The 20580-nt window shown below is 51.4% G+C and overlaps 1 protein-coding gene across 3 annotated transcripts in view; it reads right to left on the bottom strand.

The window, feature by feature from the left end:
• WFDC1 (WAP four-disulfide core domain 1) overlaps nt 1–20580 on the bottom strand; it is an 81486-nt gene that overhangs the window by 49793 nt on the left and 11113 nt on the right. Inside the window, exons 2-7 of one of the 3 annotated variants that reach the window (XM_029202983.1) lie at nt 17039–17222; nt 13090–13173; nt 11844–11981; nt 7485–7526; nt 6330–6402; nt 4005–4608 (exon numbers count right to left, since the gene is read on the bottom strand). In XM_029202983.1, the coding sequence (XP_029058816.1) occupies nt 6344–6402; nt 7485–7526; nt 11844–11981; nt 13090–13173; nt 17039–17222 (507 nt within the window). In that variant the 3' untranslated portion in view covers nt 4005–4608; nt 6330–6343. Of the gene's footprint in view, nt 1–4004; nt 4609–6329; nt 6403–7484; nt 7527–11843; nt 11985–13089; nt 13174–17038; nt 17223–20580 lie in introns of those variants that run through there. The other 2 variants (XM_029202969.1, XR_003790806.1) reach the window with 2 other exon arrangements.

A 20580-nucleotide genomic window follows, 5' to 3' on the forward strand; every position in this document is an offset into this window, starting at 1 on the left:
AGCGGGGGCTACTCTTCGTTGCGGTGCGCGGGCTTCTCACTGCGGTGGCTTCTCTTGTTGCGGAGCACGGGCTGTAGGCACAAAGGCTTCAGTAGTTGTGGCTCACGGGCTCTAGAGCGCAGGCTCAGTTGTTGTGGTGCACGGGCTTAGTTGCTCCGCGGCATGTGGAATCTTCCTGGACCAGGGCTAGAACCTGCATCCCCTGCACTGGCAGGCGGATTCTTAACCACTGCGCCACCAGGGAAGTCCCTTGATGTGTTATTAAACCACACAAATTAAAGGCTTTTTCTCGCTGATTTAAAAAAAAAAGACAAAGGTCGAACCTCCCAAGGAGTCAGATCCGGAATTAGTTTACTTGGGTCTGTATCTTCACTCTGCCATTTACTGGCTCTGTGATCCTTGCTAAGTGACTATTTCTCCATGCCTCAGTTTCCCTCATCTGTAAAATGGGTGTCAAGAGTCTCTTCCTCATGGGTTAGAAGAACTCAGATGAGTGGTTGGTTTCTGTAAAGGGCTTCCAGAGGCGCCTGGCACGTGGTCAGCTCTCAGAAGGTGCTGGCGACCATGTTAAGGTTACCACGAGAGCAGTGAAATAATACAGGGCAAGGGCTGAGCGGAGGGAGATCCCTGTAAGAACTGACTGCCCCCCATGGCTGCCTGGCTGTGTGTGACCTTTGGCAAGTCACGGGACACTGTGCGGTCTTTGCTGCCCTCCCCTGTGGAAGGAGAGGTGGAATCTAGGAGACTGCCTGCCCAGCCCCACGTGCGCGTTTTCCTGGGGCCCCCTCCTGGCTCGGCATCGCCACCCTCACCCCCATGGCCATTGCTGATGGCGGACCTGCCGGTTCTTCCTCCCTGCTTCCCATGGCCTCAGTCGATGGGCCCAGATGTGGGTGCCTTCCCCAGGGTGTCACAGGGGAGGCATCCCATTCACGGGCAGCATGCGCTGGATGGAGCTCTAGGGCTGCCTGGGGCTACTCTCATGTCCCGAGGAGACAGCGGCTCTGCCCAGAGAAAATAGAGAGACATGGGGGACTCCATCCCTGGTTCCCGCTGTCCCTGAAGCCCAGGTGTGGTCCTGTCCTCCCAAGGTGTGGCCGCTCACTTCTGCCTCAGGGACGAGAACAACAGTAGCAGCGATCGCTTATAGAAGCCGAGCTACGAGCCAGACACTGTTCTGAGAACTGCACACATTTCAACACTTTTACTTCACATCACAGCCCGGAGTATCATCACCCCCTTTTGCAGATGGGTAAACCGAGGCACAGTGACTAACTTGTGCAAGATCACACACCAGTGAGTGGCAGGGCCGGGACTTGAACCCCATCAGCCTAGCACCAAAGCAGTGCCCCCATCCACTCCTCCTGTCTCTCCTGGCAGCCCTCTTCGCCGCAGCTGCTCGGCCGGGATCCTGTCATTGCCAGCAGCACAGCGGACCTCTAGCCCCTGAGGGTCCTTCAACTCCGGTCCAGTGCACTGTCTGCCTTCCTTCTGCCTCTTCACCCTGAGGACCCAGGACAGGCCTTTCCGGGTTTCCCACCTGTTTTCACAACTCTGATAAAAGGCACTGCCAACTAAGCTGCTATGATGCTTTCACCTTTCCATTGTAAACTTAGTAAAGACCTCTTTCAGATTTATTTAGACATAGATTTTAATCATGCCTCATTCTTGTGCATACATCAGAAAGAAAATGTTAAGTGACATAAATGGGATAAGGTCTTTCCTAGAAGGTCATCATGCTTGGATCCAACCTTTCCGAATCACTTTTCCACTCAGAGTTGCCAGGGTCCGAGTTTTTCTGCCAACGTGGCCTCTGAATCCCCAAGATTCTGATGACGCAGGATTTCCCAGAAGGCGGTTCCTTGGTTTTTCCTGGAAGTTTCCACCGGGTTGCGTACACCCAGCCTGCATGTTTAAATATGCTCACGTGCAGGCAATGACGCCTGGTGGTCACGACTAGGACACTTCCCAGCTTCGGGGATGTGGAAAGGTGAAAAAAAACGTGCATCTTGCAATCGCCAAGAAAAGGTGGTTCGTGCTTGGTAAATATTTCTTGATAGATGGAATGTATGAATGAGTGAATGAGTACCCGATGAGTGACTGGGAAAGTTAATTAATTACCCTGAACCTAAGGGAAATGCACCAATGAAACTTACTGATGGATGAAGTGAGATAATTAGAGTCTCGGTATTTGGGCTTAAACAGAGGCACTCAGCTGGGGGCCCATGGACTCTTGGGCCAAGGTAATAATAATAAAGAATGATAACCATACCCGCTGACTGCTCTCTATACACCATCTGTCATAATCCTACCCGGCAACTCTGAAAGGCAGTTACCCTTATCATACCCATTTCACAGAGGAAGAAACTGAGGCTCAGCGAGGGGAAGTGCCTTGCCCAGAATCAGAACCCAGGTTGACCAGCCTCTACTCTCTCCACCCCATCTAGTGGACAGCCCCCCAGAAGTGGGGGTGAGCTCCGCCCTGTCCCCAGGGCCCTCTGCAGATCCGTACAGCAGCAGTGTCCCCTTCTGGGCCTCCACGGCTGGAGGGAATTTGCTTGATGGGTCTCTGGAGCCTGAGCTGTGAGCAGGTCAGACCAGTTTGGAATCCAGACCACTTCCGGGCTGTGTGACTTTGGGTGAGTCCTTTCAGATTTCTGACACCCAAGTTTCTGCTGGTTGTAATTGTTTACCCCTGCCATGTATGGCCAGCCATGAAGGGGACAGTCTCTTAGACCTCTGGTCCTCGGCCCTGATGGTCTGGCAGTTCATCCCTGCCACCTCCCCGGGAGGGAGCTTCAGCCAACTGCAGGCTCAGGTCCCATCCAGACTAGTGAGATGGACCCTCCAGCACAGACAGATGGGCACTGGGGATTTCATGGGTGACCCACGCTGTGACCCCTGAAATCACGTGTATAAGTTCCACAACATGCCTGGAATGGATTGACATAAACCTCAGCATCTGAGATGGAAACCAGATTTGTCTGTGGTCGTACCTGCCATTCTTGGATAAAGGCGTCTTCCTTTTCCATCAACGGGAAGGTCAAAACCTCCCCCAGCCAGTGTGACAAAGGCACACTTTACACAACTTTGACATGAATCGCTTGACTGTTTTTCTCTCACATGTTCCATACACAAAAACAAAGCAACCATCAAAATAATTCTTGAGCAATGTGAACGCACAGATGCTCAGAAACGACCAAAAAAAAAAAAAAAAAAAGGCCCATCGGTCATCAATCTCCACTTTAAATTGGACTTGGCGTGTTTTCCAAGAGAGTCTGGATGGTATCTGGAGAAAAAGTGTGGATGTGTAGGCCGGGGGAGGACCGTGAGGGGCGGGGCAGGGGTGAGGAGACATGCTTGTTTTTAAAATACGGGCACTCAGGAGTCTCCGCACAAGCCCATCTTGGAATTTGAAAGGTCAAGCCCTGCCAAATGATTGATCATCGATCCCTATCAGTCACCAATGGGGCTGTGTTACATGCCCAATGAATTGAATCATTTCCCCCCAAAGCCGGTGGATGTGTGTGTCCTTTTGGATTGTGTAACAGATGCCCCCAGGGCTCTGCCCGTGTCCTCTTGGGTCCCCTTCCTGGCAGGGGGTGGGCTGCCCCTGGAATTGACAACCGCTCCTCCAAGGGACAGCCCTCACCCCACCGCTGAGCGGGGCTCGGCTCCCTTGCCTTCTGAAGGGGCCAGCGCCACAGTGGGACTCAAAGCCACTTACATCATTTGCAAAATGAACATGCGGGCCCCTTGTTCAACTCTGTTAAACCAAGCACGGGGCCCTTGTGAGCACCTGTATTGGTGCCGCCCCTGGAGCTGGTCCTGGTGGGACACAGGCCGCCTCTGGGACCCCCAGGGGATCTCGCCTCGGGACCGTCTTACATCACCTGGTAGGACCTCTTCTCTTCCTGTCCCACTGCCCCACCCCTCTGCTAGTTCTTCCCAGGAACCTTCCTAATGAATCAAATCCTCCTCCCTCTGCTTCAGAGGGACCCACACTGACACGGTACACGTGTGGCCCAGACAGTGCGGGGGTCCAGAAGCAGAGCTGAGCTGAAACCTCATCCCAGTCACACCCGTCCACCTCCCACTCCCAGGACTCTACGGCTTCAGCACCTCCGATTTAAGATTATCAGGTGGTGAACACTATGAATCACGCGTGAGTAGGTAAGTTCATTTCCATTTTATGATGAGCAAACGTATCTTGAGGACATTTGGGATGGGTACATGCCTCCAAGAGTCAAACCTGGAAGAAATCTGTACCAGCCAAGACACTGACATCTGTCTTAGAAAGGGGCTTCATACAGCTCACAGAGGCAGTGACTTCCCACGGTAGATCTGGGGAGCTGCAAGGTCAAGGGGACTGCTAGGTGGGCCTCCTTTCCAGGACAATAAAACAGGGACCCGGAACAGGCGAGTGGCTCCCATGAAGTCACCCTGCCAGGTGGGGCCACCCAGGGGTTGAGAGCCAGGGGTCCTGTCTCCAAGCATCTCTGGGGTCATGCTCTGTTGAGCTGGGCATGACCTCTGGGGGTCAAATCATTTTTTACCCAACGGTTTCTGAGGCTTAGCAGAAAGTGGAGGAATGTTCTTCCAGGTTGGCTGCAAGGGAAGCAAAGAGGGAATGAATATGAACCACTGCTTGGGTTCATATGAACCCAAGAACATGGGGTCAAAAGTGTGTGTCATCTACTTCCTCCACACCCACCAGAAACACCGGAAAGATGCCAGTTTCCACTAAGACTAAATTCTTAACTCACCGCTAAGTCTCTCTAGGTTCCATCTTCCTCTTCCCTTCCTACCTGATTCTGTGTGGATCTTTCTTACAACCTTGGTTGCACGAGAATCTTTTTGCCAGCTTCCAGTTTGTTTTCAGGGAGCGGTGCTCCACGTGGAGATGTATTTTTGATGCATTCGTGGGGGGAGTGGGCTCTGTGTCCTCTGCCGCCGCCATCTTGTCTCCCCTCCTATCTTACTTAGTTCCTAACGCATCCCTCCCCATCACTCCCATTTTACAGATGAGGAGACTAAGGCTTGGAGAGTGGAAGCCATTTGCCTAAGGTCACCTTGTGGTGGAGCAGGAATTTAAACCCAGTTCTGGCCAGCTGGTTCTTAAGAGCCATCCCAAATCATCTCTCACTGTCCCTTTCTTTCCCACTGGCCCCAGCACGTCCCTGTGTAAGGTTCACAGACTCAGGTGGGTCAGACCCACTCCAAGAACTGTTCCTGTCATCAGCAGGTAATAGATGTGTTGGCATCAATCCCCATGGACTCTAGATTTTCCTGCAGGACTCACACCTGAGTATTCTGAATCTCAAACCTGATGTTTGCCTTTCAAGGGCGCTGCGGTGGGTGGGGGAATCATCCCCTTTCAAGGGCTTTTGTTTACCATGCATAGACTTGAGCTATCACAGCGCTGGGTGGGTGTTCAGGTTTTCCTGGCCAAGACCCCTGGACCTTTGCATCCACCTGCATCTCACCTTGAAGAGCATCTGAGAGCAGAGCCTGTGCCTTCCTTACCTGGTCACCTCTGATGCCAGCCTTCCCCACCATCATTCTGTTCCCACCCCAGTGGCCTCCCTGGGGTTCCTCAAAGCAAGATCTTTCCTGCCTCGGGACCTCTGCCCTTCCCGCTCCACCTGCCTGGGTGCCCATGTCCGATCTTGGTTCAGATATCATGGCTCTGCTCACAGCGGCCTTCCTTCCTGGCCCCGACCTGAAGCAGCTCCCTCCTCGCCTGGCTACCCCGCATCACATCACCTGTCTGTCCAGCTTCCTTCACGACACTATTTCAGTCTGGGCCTTTCTTGCTGGTTTACTGGTTACTCAGTTTAGTCTCCTACTAGGATGTAAGCCCCCGAGAGCAGGAGCCCTGATTTATCCACGGCGTCCCCCCAGCACCACGCCTGCACGCTGGAGATTTCCACAAACGACTGCTGAACCTCTGGGCACCCGGTTCGTGCCTGAGAGTTGGCCCTGGATAGCACCGCGTGGCAGAGGGAGGGAGACAGAGGGACCAACTTCATGGGACAGAGGAGGGCTCGTCTGTCTGTTCACAGAGGCATGAAGGCAAAGGAACGTGTAAGTTACAATCCAGTCTGGTCCTTGGATGTAGGGCCACGGGCTATAGAAACTTCCATTTCTGAGCAGGCCCAGAGCTCTCATATGTTCACTTTGAAATTATAAGGGAATTTTCAAATTCTACCCGTAGGTAAAGCCCTACTCTTGCCCTCCCACTGTTCAACTTCGTGATGAAAGCTACCTTGGACACCCGGCTGCCCAAAGCCACCCGCTGTCACTGACCCATCCCGCCTCCCACTTACCTGCTGCCGTTGCTTTATTGAAAGTGCTTCTGCCGTCCTTCCCCGTGCTCTGCCACATTTTTGGAGGCACCCTCTGCGAAAAGAAGTGGGCTGTGTCAGGGAAGGTGTGTCGATTCCTGCTCAGATGCTCACGGCTCACCAGCCAAACCAAGTCCAAACACCGGCGCCCTGGCCCTGCCCCCTCTCCTCCCCCAAAGAGGTCCCCCAGTCTCCACCTGCAGCTGCTCCCCCAGCCCGTGTGGTCTGCCCTCAACTCCTGTCATTTCCCGCCTCCCCCAGCCCCGTGCTCACGGCGCACTCCGGCTGCTGTGATGGCCAAGTTCATTCTACCTCAGGATTTCCACATCTGCTGTCCCTCTGCCCGCTATTTCTTATTCTTTTTTTTTTTTTTGGCGGTACGCGGGCCTCTCACTGTTGTGGCCTCTCCCGTTGCGGAGCACAGGCTCCGGACGCGCAGGCTCAGCGGCCATGGCTCACCGGCCCAGCCGCTCGCAGCATGTGGGATCTTCCCGGACCAGGGCACGAACCCGCGTCCCCTGCATCGGCAGGCGGACTCTCACCCAGTGCGCCACCAGGGAAGCCCTGTGTACTGTCAATTCTTTAAAAAGATATGGTGGGTGAATGGAAGAATGGATGGATCGATGGATAGCTGGATGGATGACTGGCTGGAGGGATGGTGTCAACCATATTTTCTAATTCCCTCAATGAAAGTAGGAGGAACTTTTGCACGTCTAGTCCCAGGTCCTGATGTTTAGCGTGAAGCTGTGTTTGCTGTAAGCCCCTCTTGCTCACCATCAGACAACAGGGCTTCTACCTTATTTCCCAATCTAATTCCCATTTTGTCCCCTATGAGCCATCCCTGAGCTGCTGCCTCAGTCCCAGCCTGCAGCCTGGAATGGCTCCTGCCCACGTGGAGGACCACACAGGCTAGAGGAGAGATTTTTCACAACAGAAGCATCTTGGCATCCTAGCACCTTACCCGCAACATGACATCTGACAGCATAAAATCAACCACGGAGAATACAGTCATTTTCCTTCATAGCAGCTTCAAACTGTAGTTCTCAGAACAGTCCGTTGGGTTTCTTTTCTTCATCCCAGAAATGCCCACTGCCCTTTTAAGTACCCTCCGCAAAGTAAGAACGGTTCTTCTCTTACCTGGATATTCTTTGTAAAATTTGTGTCGTAAGAATCGCCCATCTGGAAAAGAAGTGAGAGGATTAAACTCCTTTCGGGGAGTTTATAAGGCCAAAACTATTTTCACAACAATGCTAAGAAATTATTTGTGTTTTCCACTCTCATTCTCTCACAGGCGTCCGGTGGAATTTTCCAGAAGCTACAGTGGCGTGTGACACTGCGGCCGATTAAATGCAGAAGCAGAACGACCCAATTCCCACTGTTGATTGTCATCAACCACCTCCTTCCTCAGCCCCAGCCCTGTCACAGCAGTAAAACATTTTCTGGTGGGAGTTGGGGAGATTTCACGCGGGAGAGTGGAGAAGTCTGGCCAGATCACGCAGACGCTTCACTTGGCAACGCGTCTATCGGTAAACGCCCCCCTCCCCCTCTGTGCACCAGTCTCATCTGACTGCTGTAAGGTTAATAAATCGCATTTGTGCGCTTGAAACTAATATTCTATGCCGATCATAGCTCAATCAAAATCATGTTTATGTACTCAGGGGCATCTTGTTTCCTCCTCTTCTGTGGCTATCCTATCATCAGGGTGTCCAGGACCAGCAGTGACGTTTACTGTACAAGGCGACAGAACCAACGGCTGACCCACACCCTCGGGCAGAGAGCTTATCAGCAAGCTCAACCACTACTATTTACCACGATTTTTCCATTTACGGCTATTTTCCGAAGCAAATGGCAAAATTCTTCCAGGCCGGAGGCTCTCCGAAACATTCCTGCTCCTCCCTTCTCCCTGGGGGTGAATTATGGCCCCTGATGCCATGGGCAGGAGACGGTGGTCTGTGTGGAGCCGGACCCCTTCCTCACACCAGGTGTGTTTACCAGAGGTGTCGCTTTTACAAAATTAACCTATGCATTTGAGCCCCTGCTCTGGGCTGCGCCACCTTGTTATCCTTCGCAGGCAGCATCCAGGGAAGTCACTTTGTCAGAGGGAAGAGTCGGGGGTGGGGGGGCTCATCTCCCACATCTCAGTCTTGGATGGTCAGTATCGGAGCAGCATGGAACCCACTCAGAAGATGCACGAGGTGGGGATAAATTAGGAGGTTGGGATTGACATGTACACACGACTATGTATAAAACAGATAACCAACCAGGACCTATTGTATAGCACAGGAAACTCTACTCAATATTTTGTAATAACCTCTAAGGGAAAACAACCTGAAAAGGAACAGATATATATATGAGTGTGTGTGTGTATATCTGAATCACTGTGTTGTACACCTGAAACTAACGTGACATTGGAAATCAATTATACTTCAATAAAGTAAAATAAAATAAAATAAAAAGATGCACTGAGGACCCCGACCCTGCTCTCTGAGAAATCAGATTACTGCTTGTGTTGATGTTCATTTTCCTCTCAAGAAAGACATCAACTCCTCAGACGTCAGGGTCCAGGCTGAACTCAGAGTGGTCCTTGGCCCCCTGTAGCAGCCAGCTCTCAGCAGAGACCTGCATCTTAGGCGTGGGCAGGAGATCTGTAACTTATTCTCAGATAGTCCCCAAAAGTAACTATGTGGATTTATATATAGAGAGAGTGCAGGGTTGGGGGAGAGGCAGAGAGAGCACGATAAAGGAAAGAGTATTTAACAGTTGATGAATTAGGGGGGAGGCTCCAAGGGACTCTCCTTGCCGCTTTTCTGTAAGTCAGAAATTACTTCAGTTCTTCCCTGGTGGCGCAGTGCTTAAGAACCTGCCTGCCAATGCAGGGAACACGGGTTCGAGCTCTGATCTGGGAAGATCCCACATGCCGTGGAGCACCTAAGCCTGTGCACCACAACTACTGAGCCCGTGCGCCACAACTACTGAAGCCCACGCACCTAGAGCCCGTGCTCTACAACAAGAGAAGCCACTGCAATGAGAAGCCCGTGCACCACTACGAAGACCCAACGCAACCAAAAAATTTAAAAAAAATTAAAAAAAGAAATGACCTCAAATATGCAGTTTTTTAAACACTTAAAATCCGAGGCTTCTTGTTTGGTTACCCTGGGACAAGAGTGCTCCTCTATTCCCAGAGACCGTTGCTCCAAGGGAAGTTGTTGGAATTTAAGATGTTTCCAAACTCCTGTACAATTACCAATAATTACTGCTAAGTGACAGCCCTCCGGGGACAAGGCTAGGGGAAATTTCAATTACATTTCTATCTAGAAGGCTCCGATCATTCCTGTGGGTGGGGGAGGACACACACCCATGGGCTTTGGAGCAGGTGGCCAGGCTTGGAATTCTCACTCTGCTCCCTGTTAGGTGTATGCATTGTCTGGGCACGTTTCTGATCTCCAGCCCTCCCTCTTCCGGAAGACAGGTGACGGCTGCGCACATTGGTTGGGGACCTACTATGTGTCGGGCGCTGCCCTAAGCACTTTGTAAGCGTTCTCTCATTCAAGCTTCATCACTACCCCAAGAGGCAATTACTATCGTGACCGTCACTGCTCCATTTTACAGATGAAGAAACTGAGGCTACGAAAGCTTAGCTTAGCTGCCCAAGGTCACCCAGGAAGAACGCCACAGCATTTGAACCCATTTCAGTGGCCTGCAGTCTTAATCACACTCGACACTGCTCCTGGTCATACTTCTGCCTTTGCAGGCTCGCACTGAAGCTTAGGGGAGCGCCCACAAGGGCCTCAATCAACCCCGGGTGTCATCAGTATAGCCACCTGACTGTCTCTTTGTTTATCTCCACCCTTGAAGTGGGTCCTTTTTGAACTGGTTTGGTCCCTCGAAAACGGGTTTGAACCTGTCTGGCTTACTCTGGTCTTGGAGGTCATATAACCGAATGAGTGAGATCAGGACATGAGAAAGGCCACGTAATTCCAGGCCTTTCCAGTTATAAAAATGACATTTCGGTTCAGAGGACTCCTGACTAACCCCCACCATCCCCAGCTCTTTTGGAAAAAGCTGCTCCTTCCAGCAGGTTCCTACAGGCTGGCCTGTTCTTGGGGTTGTATGTCCGAAGGACTGCGTATCCAGTCCACCTGTGTACACCGTCCGCTGTGGTGTCTACAGACAGCAGTGGTGCCAACAGAAGGGATTCGGTTCTGTGCTTGAGAAACTACAGACGTGGTTTATTTACATGGATTAACTCACTGGCTCCTCAAAGAGTCCATGAAGTAGCTTAACTACTATTAGCCCTGTTTACATATAAGGAAAGCGAGGCCTGAAAAGGTTGGGCGATTTGCCACACACAGCAGCAAGGGGCCAAGTGGCCGCTGGAACCGTGGCTGTCTGGCTGGAGAACCTACTCATAACCCTAAATAGCAAGTGGAATGTAGGAGAAATCTCAGATTCCTGGTTGGTTCCAATCCTTTTATAAGTAATTTTTTTCAAAGCTCAGAATTCCGGGAACCAGGATTCCTGAGACAGTTCCATGTCTCATAATTTTATTACTTGCAATGATGCTGACGCTAAATGCATAACAGATTTAACATCTATGTCTTTCTTGAAACACCTCAGAGAAATAAATTCTCAAATGAGGAAAAAGAAATGCTTTGGCAGATAACGCATGTGATGGGTTCTCTGGGCCAGTAAGGTCGCTGTGATTATCCTCGATTTTGGCCGAGGTGCTACCCTCAGCTATTAGGACTAAGAGATGTTCAAGTGGGGATGTGGGCCCTGGAGGGTATGGTCTCAAAGTTCCAATAAGCTCATCTTTGACATGGTTACCCTCCATCTCCCTGAAGTTCCCGATTCTTCGTTTGCCACACATTTCTGGCAAATTCCATGCCTAACCTCTCCACCTTACACCTTGCATGAGGCAGGAGTGGCTTTTAGGTACCCTCAGCAGCCCCTCCTCTGCCTTCCTTGCCCCCCGGGGAAAAGTATGCAAACTAAAGCCACACTATTCATGCCCTTCACTGAACTATTTATTGCCTTGTCTCCAAAGACAAATACTAATTAAGTCACACTGAACAGTGCTAGCAGAGATAAGTTAAGGGTTCTCAGACAATACAAATTCTGTGCAGTTTAAAATGGATAGATAGATAGATACAAATTATCCAACTTTTACTGAGCACCTTTAGTCTCTGCTCTGGCATCACACGTATGATTTCAATTAATCCCCATAACCCAGCATGAAGCGGCCCCATTTTACAGATAAGAAAACCGAGGCTCAGAGATTTGAAACAACTGACCACAAGGTCAGCCAGGCAGGAGGTGGCCAAGCTGGGGTTTGCCCGCATCCTGCTCAGATGAGGAGGGAGAAGGTGCAGAGGAGCAGGGCAGAGAGGGGACAGGAGGAGGGCGGCCAGGCTCAGGGGCGGGGGCTTCCTTTGGGACGGGTCTCCCGTGGGGGGTTCCGGGGAGAGTGGGGTGGGGCTCGGTGTCCACACTCACCTGCTGGCCGGCGCTGCTTGACACACTGCCCGCTGTTGGGGATGCCCTCAGCCAGGTCACCCGGGCTCAGGATGTGGCACTCATAGCCTGAGGGGCAGAGGAGTGGCTCGGCCCCATCCTCTGTGGTGCTGCAGGCCTCTGCTGCGGGGGACACACACGCGGGGGGCTCAGGGGTGGCCCCCATGGGGGCAGAGGGGCCGCCTCTCATCGGTACCCCAGATTCCACGCTGTGCCTGGGGTCTCTGCACACACACATGCACACGGGGGCAGCCCAGAGTCACATGATCCCAAACATGCCCTCGCATGCATGCATCGTGACATGCATATTGGGTTGGCCAAAAAGTTCGTTCGGTTAGCGATTGCGTTGCTCAAGAAAAGTTCTTTGTGAAAATGAAAAACGTCAATTTTTACTTAAAACCGAGTGAACGTTTTGGCCAACCCACTACATGTATGTTCATCCCCACACAATGAAACACATATGCTCGTGCTTATAATCACACGTACATACATGTTTACCCACCAAAATCCTATACACACACATGTCACATACACACATTTTCACCGTCCCACAAGTCCTAACACAAGCATACACACACACACACAGCCATATCCACACCCACATTCACATGCACACAAATCCTGCACACACACACACACACACACACACACCCCTACAGTCGCACACATCTGCACAAACACGGACGCACAAGTTCTCAGACACATGGCCACAAGCACAGCCAGCTGGCTTCACGCACAGCCGCACACCCTGACAGACACGGTCACGCACTCGGATGTATGTAGGGTCACAAGCCCAGCTGCACAAACGCAAAGGTGCTCCCTCACAGCCGCATCCCCACAGTGGTCCAGGCCCCTGGGCCTGCCTGCCATTCCTTTCAGAAACTGTTCTCCACCCACCCCGGAAGGAGGCCTCGTCAGCAGGGAACACCCCTTATGGTGACTTGAGGGATCTGAAAACCCCAAGCCCCCTCCCTCTGAATTCTCCACCCAGGGAGGAGGCCCCATTGCCAGGGACAGTCAAACCCCACACTTCTGCGGATTCTGAGAGCCTGGCCAAGCCCCAGCCACCCCCTTCCGTGTCGGGGTGGGGAGGGTCCAAGCGGGCCAGGTATTAGAGGACAGGCAGCCTGCCGGAGCACAGGCTAACCCTGGTTCTCAGTTTTCTGGGGGCACCTGAGAAGGGGGGACCCTGGCTCTGCTGTCGGGTTGGGCATCACCCTGCAGGTACCTTGCAATGCCTCCTCAGGGCCGTCCAGGAGCCAGCCGTTGCCCCCAAGCCATCGAGGTTTCGGCTGCACTAGCCAGTCTAAAACTGACAAGATAATAGATGGTTAAATTGAGGCCCTCCTCAGGCAGCTGAGAAATGCCCCAGCCTCTGGGGATGGGGAGCCTACATCTCATGATGAAACACAGAGCCTCCCCGCAGGAGAAACAACTCAGTTCCCCAGCAAAAGTTCATCCCTTCCTTTTAGTAACAGAACTCCTGAGTTTCAGCTAGGCACTGGCTGGCCAAGCTGGAGACTACATTTCCCAGCCTCCCATGCAGCAAGGTGTGCCATGTGACTGAGTTCTGGCCAATTGGATATGAGCAGAAGTAACCACGCCACATCCCAGCTTTCACTGGTATGGTTACCTGTCGGCTCCCCTCCCTCTCTCTTTCCAGCTTCCTGCAGACTGGGAGCCACCACGTGGAGCAACGAGACAGAGGGAACCTGGGTCCCTGGGTGACTGGAGCGGAGCCACCTGCCTGTCATGGACCACCTGTCGACTCCGGCCTTTTAACCGAGGGAGAAGTAAATGTCTAATAGGTTGGGCCCCTGAGTTTGTGGGTCTTTTTGTTACAGCATCATGGCCTGTTCTCTAACCAACACATTTTTAACAGGAAGAGTGACCATGTAGTAGACTGGAAGGTCTTCAAAACCCCAAACAGGGATTGAAAACCCAAATGCCTCTGGGGACAGATAGGTAACATAAAGGAGGAAGGTAGGCTGGGTAGGATCACGGCCAACAGGAGAGTGTTCCTGCCTCAGTGGGTCAGCGGCTGGTCAGCTCTGGCCAGCTGTTCTCAGTGTTCCTAGAGCTTCTGGGTGGTTTTTGTGTGTGTGTGTTTTAAACTTTAGGTCTGTATTTTAAAAAATATAAACTCTTGGTTTTAAATGTTGGCAAATAATTTTTTTTAATTTTAAGTACTTTGGAGATTAAATAAAACTGGTCTGGGATCACATTCGTTTATGACCCCTGCTTTAGTCTGACTCCAAAATAAAGACATTGATGTGCTGTCCAGTGCCTTTGAAAGTACCTAGATAGGGATTGGTAAAGATACCAGTTAGCTTTTTCTTTAAAAGAGCACGATATGGTTATAAGATGGTTGCTCTCAGTGTGGAAATGGAAACAGCAGAACCAGCAGTTTACAACTTCCAAACGAGAGGGGTGAGACATGGTTCCAGAGCCTCTGTTTCCAATCTTCTAGTTCTTCCCTCCTTTTCCCCACTGCCTCGGACTTAATGTTAGAAAATGTATTTTCAATGTTATTTTTTACTAAACAGGAAATGTATTAATTTTTCCTGTACAGGGAAATGTACACATTTTGCTATACTTTTGGGAATACTGAAATTTGGCCAAGGTCTCCCATCAATATGCAGTCCCTAAAGGCTTGGAGGCCCAGGGTCTCACCTCTCTGCTCCCCAACTAGAACTTCCTGGGACCACCTGCTAAATAAACTCCCCTCACTCAAGACCTTATCTCGGGGTCGGCTTTGGAGGAAACCCACAGGCTGCCTGCAAGGAAGTGTGTAAGCTGCTTAGAACAGGGCCTGGTGCATTTCAAGTCATGTTAAATGTGTGGTTCTCAATCTGGAGCAATTCTGCTCCCCCCCCCCCCCCCAGGAAACATCTAGTAAAGTCTAGAGATACTTTTGGTTGTCCCAGTGTGGGGTGGGGGCACCACTGCCACCTAGTGGGTGGAGGCCAGGGATGCTGCTCAAAATTCTACACTGCCCAGGTCAGCGCCCCACTGCCCACCCCAACTAGAATTATCCAAGCCCAAACGTCAAGAGTGCCAAGGGTGAGGAACCTTGTTCTAGATATTATTATCATAATTCTTATTATGACTGACTAATATTTTGTCGGCCCTTCCTGTTGGCCAGTGAAAGCTAGGCCTTCGTTGATTCATCCAATCTTCACTGAGTACCTTTTATGAGTCCAGAGACTATTTCAGGTAGTGGGGATACAGCAGTGAATGAAACAAACCAAACCTCCTGCCTCATGGGGCTGAGCTTCAAGTCAGGGGAATGGTCAGGAAACAAATGAAACACAATATTCTAGATTGGGCTATAAAGAAAGCTTAAGCCAGAAGGCAGTTAGCTATGGCCAGAGGAAAGATCACCATTTAGAGAGGGAAACTTCCCTGAGAAAGTGCCCACCTCTGCCTGAGATCTGAAGGAGGTGAGGAAGTGAGCTGTGTGGGCGTCTGGGGGAAGGATGTTCTGGGCGGTGAGGGATCCCACAAATGAGCCTGGGGCCCCGTATCCCTACACTCAGAGCCTAAGGCAGTGGACACTTCTCCACAGTCAGAAGACTAAATGGAAATGCCAGCTCTGCCTGCTGTGTGACTTTGGGCAACGTACTCAGCTTCTCTGAGCTCCCGTGTCTTCAGCTGTAAAACAGGGCTGAGAGTGGTCTCTCCACCCCATGGGACTGTGTGAGCATTAAATGAGATGGTGTAAGGAAAGGCTATTTGGAATGTCATGGACAGTTGTACGGTTTGTGCACTGCTCAGAAGCACCTGTTCTAGGCAGCAAGTAAGGCTGGAGTCCCTATGCCCTGTCTCAGTCCAAAGGAAGGGGCACCTTTTTGACTTGTCCAACCAGATGGGCATACTTTTACGTGCTTCCTCCAAGAGGAAGGGGTGCCATTTTGTCTTTCTCATAAAAGGCCCTGTGGGAGCCAGCGTGGCCACGAGGCAGTACTCAAGGGCACCACAGACTGTAATTATGAGCATTACTAAGGGTGCCGAGTCCCTTGTCGTCGCTGTGACCTCACCCCAAAGAGAACTGAGTGTGTTCGTTCTTACCTTGGCCTTGAGGATGGGGTAGTAATGAAGGCCCAGGGGACCACAGCCTCTGGCCGAAAGTGCAGTCCTAACGGGCTGCTGTCCTCCAGAGGCTCAGCCCCTGGAGGCTGGGAGCGGGGGAAACTTTTAGGGCACCTTTTCTCCACTCAGCTGCCCATAATCAGCCCCACCCTGTATTCCCCCCAGGCTCCCTTCCCTCCCCTCCCAAACCTCTCCAGAAAGGATCTGAAACTCCTTCGCTCCACAGATGAACCCCTGAGGCCTGTGTCTCCCAAAGAGATTCCCCGTTCAGATCAACAAACATCCTACTGAGTCTGTGCTCCTAGCCGGAGGCGGGGCTGAGCACTTCCGGATGCGGCGCTCCGCGTGAGCTGCCCATTCTCCTTTCAGCCCTGCTTTACAAGTGCGGGTTTAAGTTGGTGACCAGCTAGCCAGTGGATTTGATTGAACCCAGGAGTCTGCATGCCCACCTGGATCGCTAAGGTGTCAGATCTCCATCTCAAATACCCCCAGGGCCAGGCGTCATGAGTGAAGTGGGCCTTATGGGGTCCCTGGAAACCTGGAGGCCGCCCCCGCTGCCATCTAGGGGCACGTGAGGCTCCAGCAGATGGTGGCCCAGGGAATGTGGTCCAGTATTTTTAAGAAAAGCTGGAGGACTTCCGTGGTGGCGCAGTGCTTAAGAATCCGCCTGCCAATGCAGGGCACACAGGTTCGACCCCTGGTCCGGGAAGATCGCACAGGAGGCGGAGCAACTAAGCCCACGCCCTAGAGACCCTGTTCCACAACAAGAGAAGCCTTTTAAAGGAAAAGCTGGAAATCTGGATTTTTTATGAGAAATCTCCCCCATCTTCATAAGAGGGGTATTTTCCTTTTAACGGGCGGCCCCTGGACTATAGTTCTCTGCCCGCAGTGGCGAGCCCTGCATACAGCAGGCGCTCAGTGCATGCAGCTGGATGCTTGCTCTAGGAGCGCTATGTTCCCATCTCACAGGGCGGCCCGCCCAGGTGGTCCAGGTTTAAGCCCAGCTGTTCCTCCAGTCGGGCAGCGCTGGGCAGGACAGTTCCCCGCGCCCCCCCACCCCGTCTCCCCCGGCCTGGAGCACCTACCTGGCGGGGGCGGCACGGCCTCCAGGCAGGCGTAGGCGCAGCCGTTGTAGCAGCAGCGCCGGTGCCGCGGGCACTCAGAGTCAGCCTGGCAGCGCGCCGCCTGGCAGGCGCCGGGGGGCAGCGAGCGCGGGGGCGGCGGGCAGCGGTCGGCTCGGGGCTGTCGGGGGCCGCCAGCTTCCTCGGCCTGCGGGAAGAGGGGGCGTCAGCGGGACGGGGCGGTTGCTGTGCGCCGCGGGCGAGTCGCTGGGCCTCTCTGAGCCGCCGTGTCCTCGCGTGATCACAGCGTCCTCGCGTGATCACAGCAGAACCAGCCTCAGCAGGTTGCTCTGAGGATGAAACAGCTCTGAGGCTGTTTCTCTTTGTAATAGCCCCAAACTGAAATGACTGTAAGCCCATCAGCAGCAAAAAGGAGAAATGAATCTGGATAAGAGTTGTATGTTAAGCGTCTATCCTGATGTTTATATGTATGTATGTACATATATGTATGTATTTACATATAAAATACGGTATATATATGTATACAAACACAATAGATACACACACATATTTATATACTTCTTATAATTCATGTGTTTATATAGAGCTTTGAGAATTTACAGATCACACACAAAATGAATAAATTCACGTAGCAAACGGCTTGGATAAACGTCACAGGCATAACACTGAGAAAAAAAAAGAAGTCAGCTCACAAGAGAACATATAGTATGAATCCATCTACAGTTTTCGTTCAAAAACAGGCAAAGCTGATGTCTGGTGTGAGAACAGGAGTGTGGTCCCCTGGTGGGTGGTGACCTGAAGGGGGTCTGGGGTCTCTGGGCGCCGGCCCCGTTCTGCTTCCTGATCTGGGCGCTGGTTCCATGGTGTGTTCGTTTTGTGGGGATTCATGGAGCTGAACTCAGGATTTTCACACTTTCTGGTACTACGTTTCCAGAAAGAGTTAAAAATATGATATCCTGGGCTTCCCTGGTGGCGCAGTGGTTGAGAGTCCGCCTGCCGATGCAGGGGACACGGGTTCGTGCCCCGGTCCGGGAGGATCCCGCATGCCGCGGAGCGGCTGGGCCCGTGAGCCATGGCCGCTGAGCCTGCGCGTCCGGAGCCTGTGCTCCGCAGCGGGAGAGGCCACAATGGTGAGAGGCCCGCGTACCGCAAAAAAAAAAAAAAAAAAAAAAAAAAGATATCCTATTTAACATATAGGAAGTATGGACGCATTACCAATAAAATAAGCATTTTAGAGGTGGGGTTGGAAGAGTTCAAGTCACACCAGACCCCATCTGTGCCGGGAACACTGCTCTGCTTCTGGGTATGGAGGTGGGGTGTATGGAGGGCAGGTCTTACACATCCCGACACAGGTGTGCGCACACACACACGCATACTCACGCACAGAGTTAGATACAGAGTAGGCTCTTTGGGGGAAAAACCACTCTGGCTTGCCCCGCCTCCGGCTTATGCCTGAACCGCTCCACCCATCTAAAATGCTTTACCCACTGATCCCCCGATCTCCCCCAACATATATGTATTGCAAAATCCTGCACCTTGTACTGTCCAAGTAAATAATGCACGTCTGCAGACTGGAGTAGCACGCAGCCACTAAACCTGCTGATGAGAGATCCCCAAGAGATGGTGGTTCATGAAGAGAATTAAGATATAGAACCGTTTGTCTGCTCTTCACCTATGTTTTCAAATATTCATATGCACACACATGTAATATGCATATGTTTAACAGGCCTAGAACATCTTTGGAAGGATATACAAGAATACACAGCAGCCGTTGGTCAAAGATTGCCTCTGGAGAGAAGAATTAGGTTCTGAAGCCAAGGGAGAGTTCTCCTTATTGTACACTTTTTTTCCCTTATTGCATGCTCTTTTGCACAGGTTCCAATATATATATATATATTGCCATGAACACATTGAGTTTTTTTCAATTTAAAGAAGACAATTAAAAAACTTAAAAGGTAGAAGTACTTAAGAAGAATGATTAAGGACAGGAAAAACCTTATATGTTAGTAAATAAATAAATAAAAGGCAAGCTACACAATGCTATATGCCCTCAAAGGTCAAGGATGTATGAACGTCTTTCCGCCACAGCCATTGCGGTGGCTGCAAACTCCACGCGCTGCTCCCAGCGCCCAGTAGGGGGCGTCGGGTCACAGAGAACAGGTCCCGACCAGACGCATCTGCCAATGCGTGCAATCACAAGGACCAGTGGTTCTCAAACTACCTCACAGGGACCCCTACCCCCCACCAGGGGCTAAGACTGGGCGGGGTGGGGGGTGGGGAGGAAACCGTGACCGAGTGGAGCGCGGGAGGGGTGCAGTCTGGGGAGGGTGGGGCTCCTGGCCCTCCCTGCTTCAGCCAGAGAATTCTTTTTTTTTTTTTAATTAGAAGCAGAGTTGATTTCCGATATTGTGTTAATTTCAGGTGTGCAGCAAAGTGATTCAGTTATACATATATATTTTTTCAGATTATTTTCCATTATAGGTTATTCCAAGATATTGAATATAATTCCCTGTGCTTTACAGTAGACCCTTGTTGCTTATCTATTTTGTGTATAGTAGTTTGTACCCAGAGAATTCATCTTTTCTCCCTTATACAAATCATTTAATTTGTGAAAAGCAAAAATGAATACAAAGCCAACATTTGGCGGAAACGAAGCCAAAATAAAGGGGCAATCTTGTAACTCCTGGATCTTCTAACTCCTGGTTCAGCCTTTTTGCCATCCTCTGCTCGGCTGGGTGCCCCAAATTCCTGTATCCTCAGGAATAATTTCCAAGATGCAGGCAGGGCACATAATCCCGCACCATTAACTCAGTTCATTTTCTTAAGAATTAGCAACATCGGACCCACGTTGCGGCCCCGCCATTTGAATCCTAATTGGAGGTGACAGCTGCCCTGGCCTCCTTCGGAGGGTGAGGGAGGATGTCTGTGCGTGGCTGGGAAGGGATGGCTGGTTTTTCCGCCCAGCCTGTTTTCACATCAAGCCTCATTTATAAAATTTAACAGAACCTGGAGATCAGACGGGAAACGCTTTCCACCCACCTCCAATGCCTCCCAGGTGGGTGACTTCCTAAGGGCAGCCCCTAACAGGGGCGCTCTCCAGGGAAAATTCAAATGTCTGTTCTCAGAATTTGGAGAAAACAAAAGAGATAAGCGCCTTAGAAGTCAAATGCCCCAGTGATTTACGGTGCTGCCAGAACAACAGATGGTCCTGGGTGATAAAGAACCGATTTCACGGAGGGGCCCAGATTAAAGGATTAAATGTTTTGAAAAATATTTCATGTCATGCAAGGTGATGCTCACAGAGGGTCCTAAACAAAGGATGTTTCCTGGTGTTCTGAGAAAGAACGGACTTTTATAAACGAAATAAATAGATCACCTTCCCAGCCCACGGGGGTTAAAGGTTAAAGGCCAAAGTCCTTGGGCTAAAGGTCAGACCCCAGCTGGCCCCATGCCCCTGCCCCTCCACTTCTCTGGCCTCCCTCCTGTCGTCCCACCGCTCTCCCCTTGCTCATTCCTGGCCAGCGCCCTGGCCTGTCTGAGGTCCC

This window comes from Monodon monoceros, unplaced genomic scaffold (assembly GCF_005190385.1).
Source record: "Monodon monoceros isolate NGI ecotype Baffin Bay Population unplaced genomic scaffold, NGI_Narwhal_1 Super_Scaffold_10, whole genome shotgun sequence".
Taxonomy (NCBI): domain Eukaryota; kingdom Metazoa; phylum Chordata; class Mammalia; order Artiodactyla; family Monodontidae; genus Monodon; species Monodon monoceros.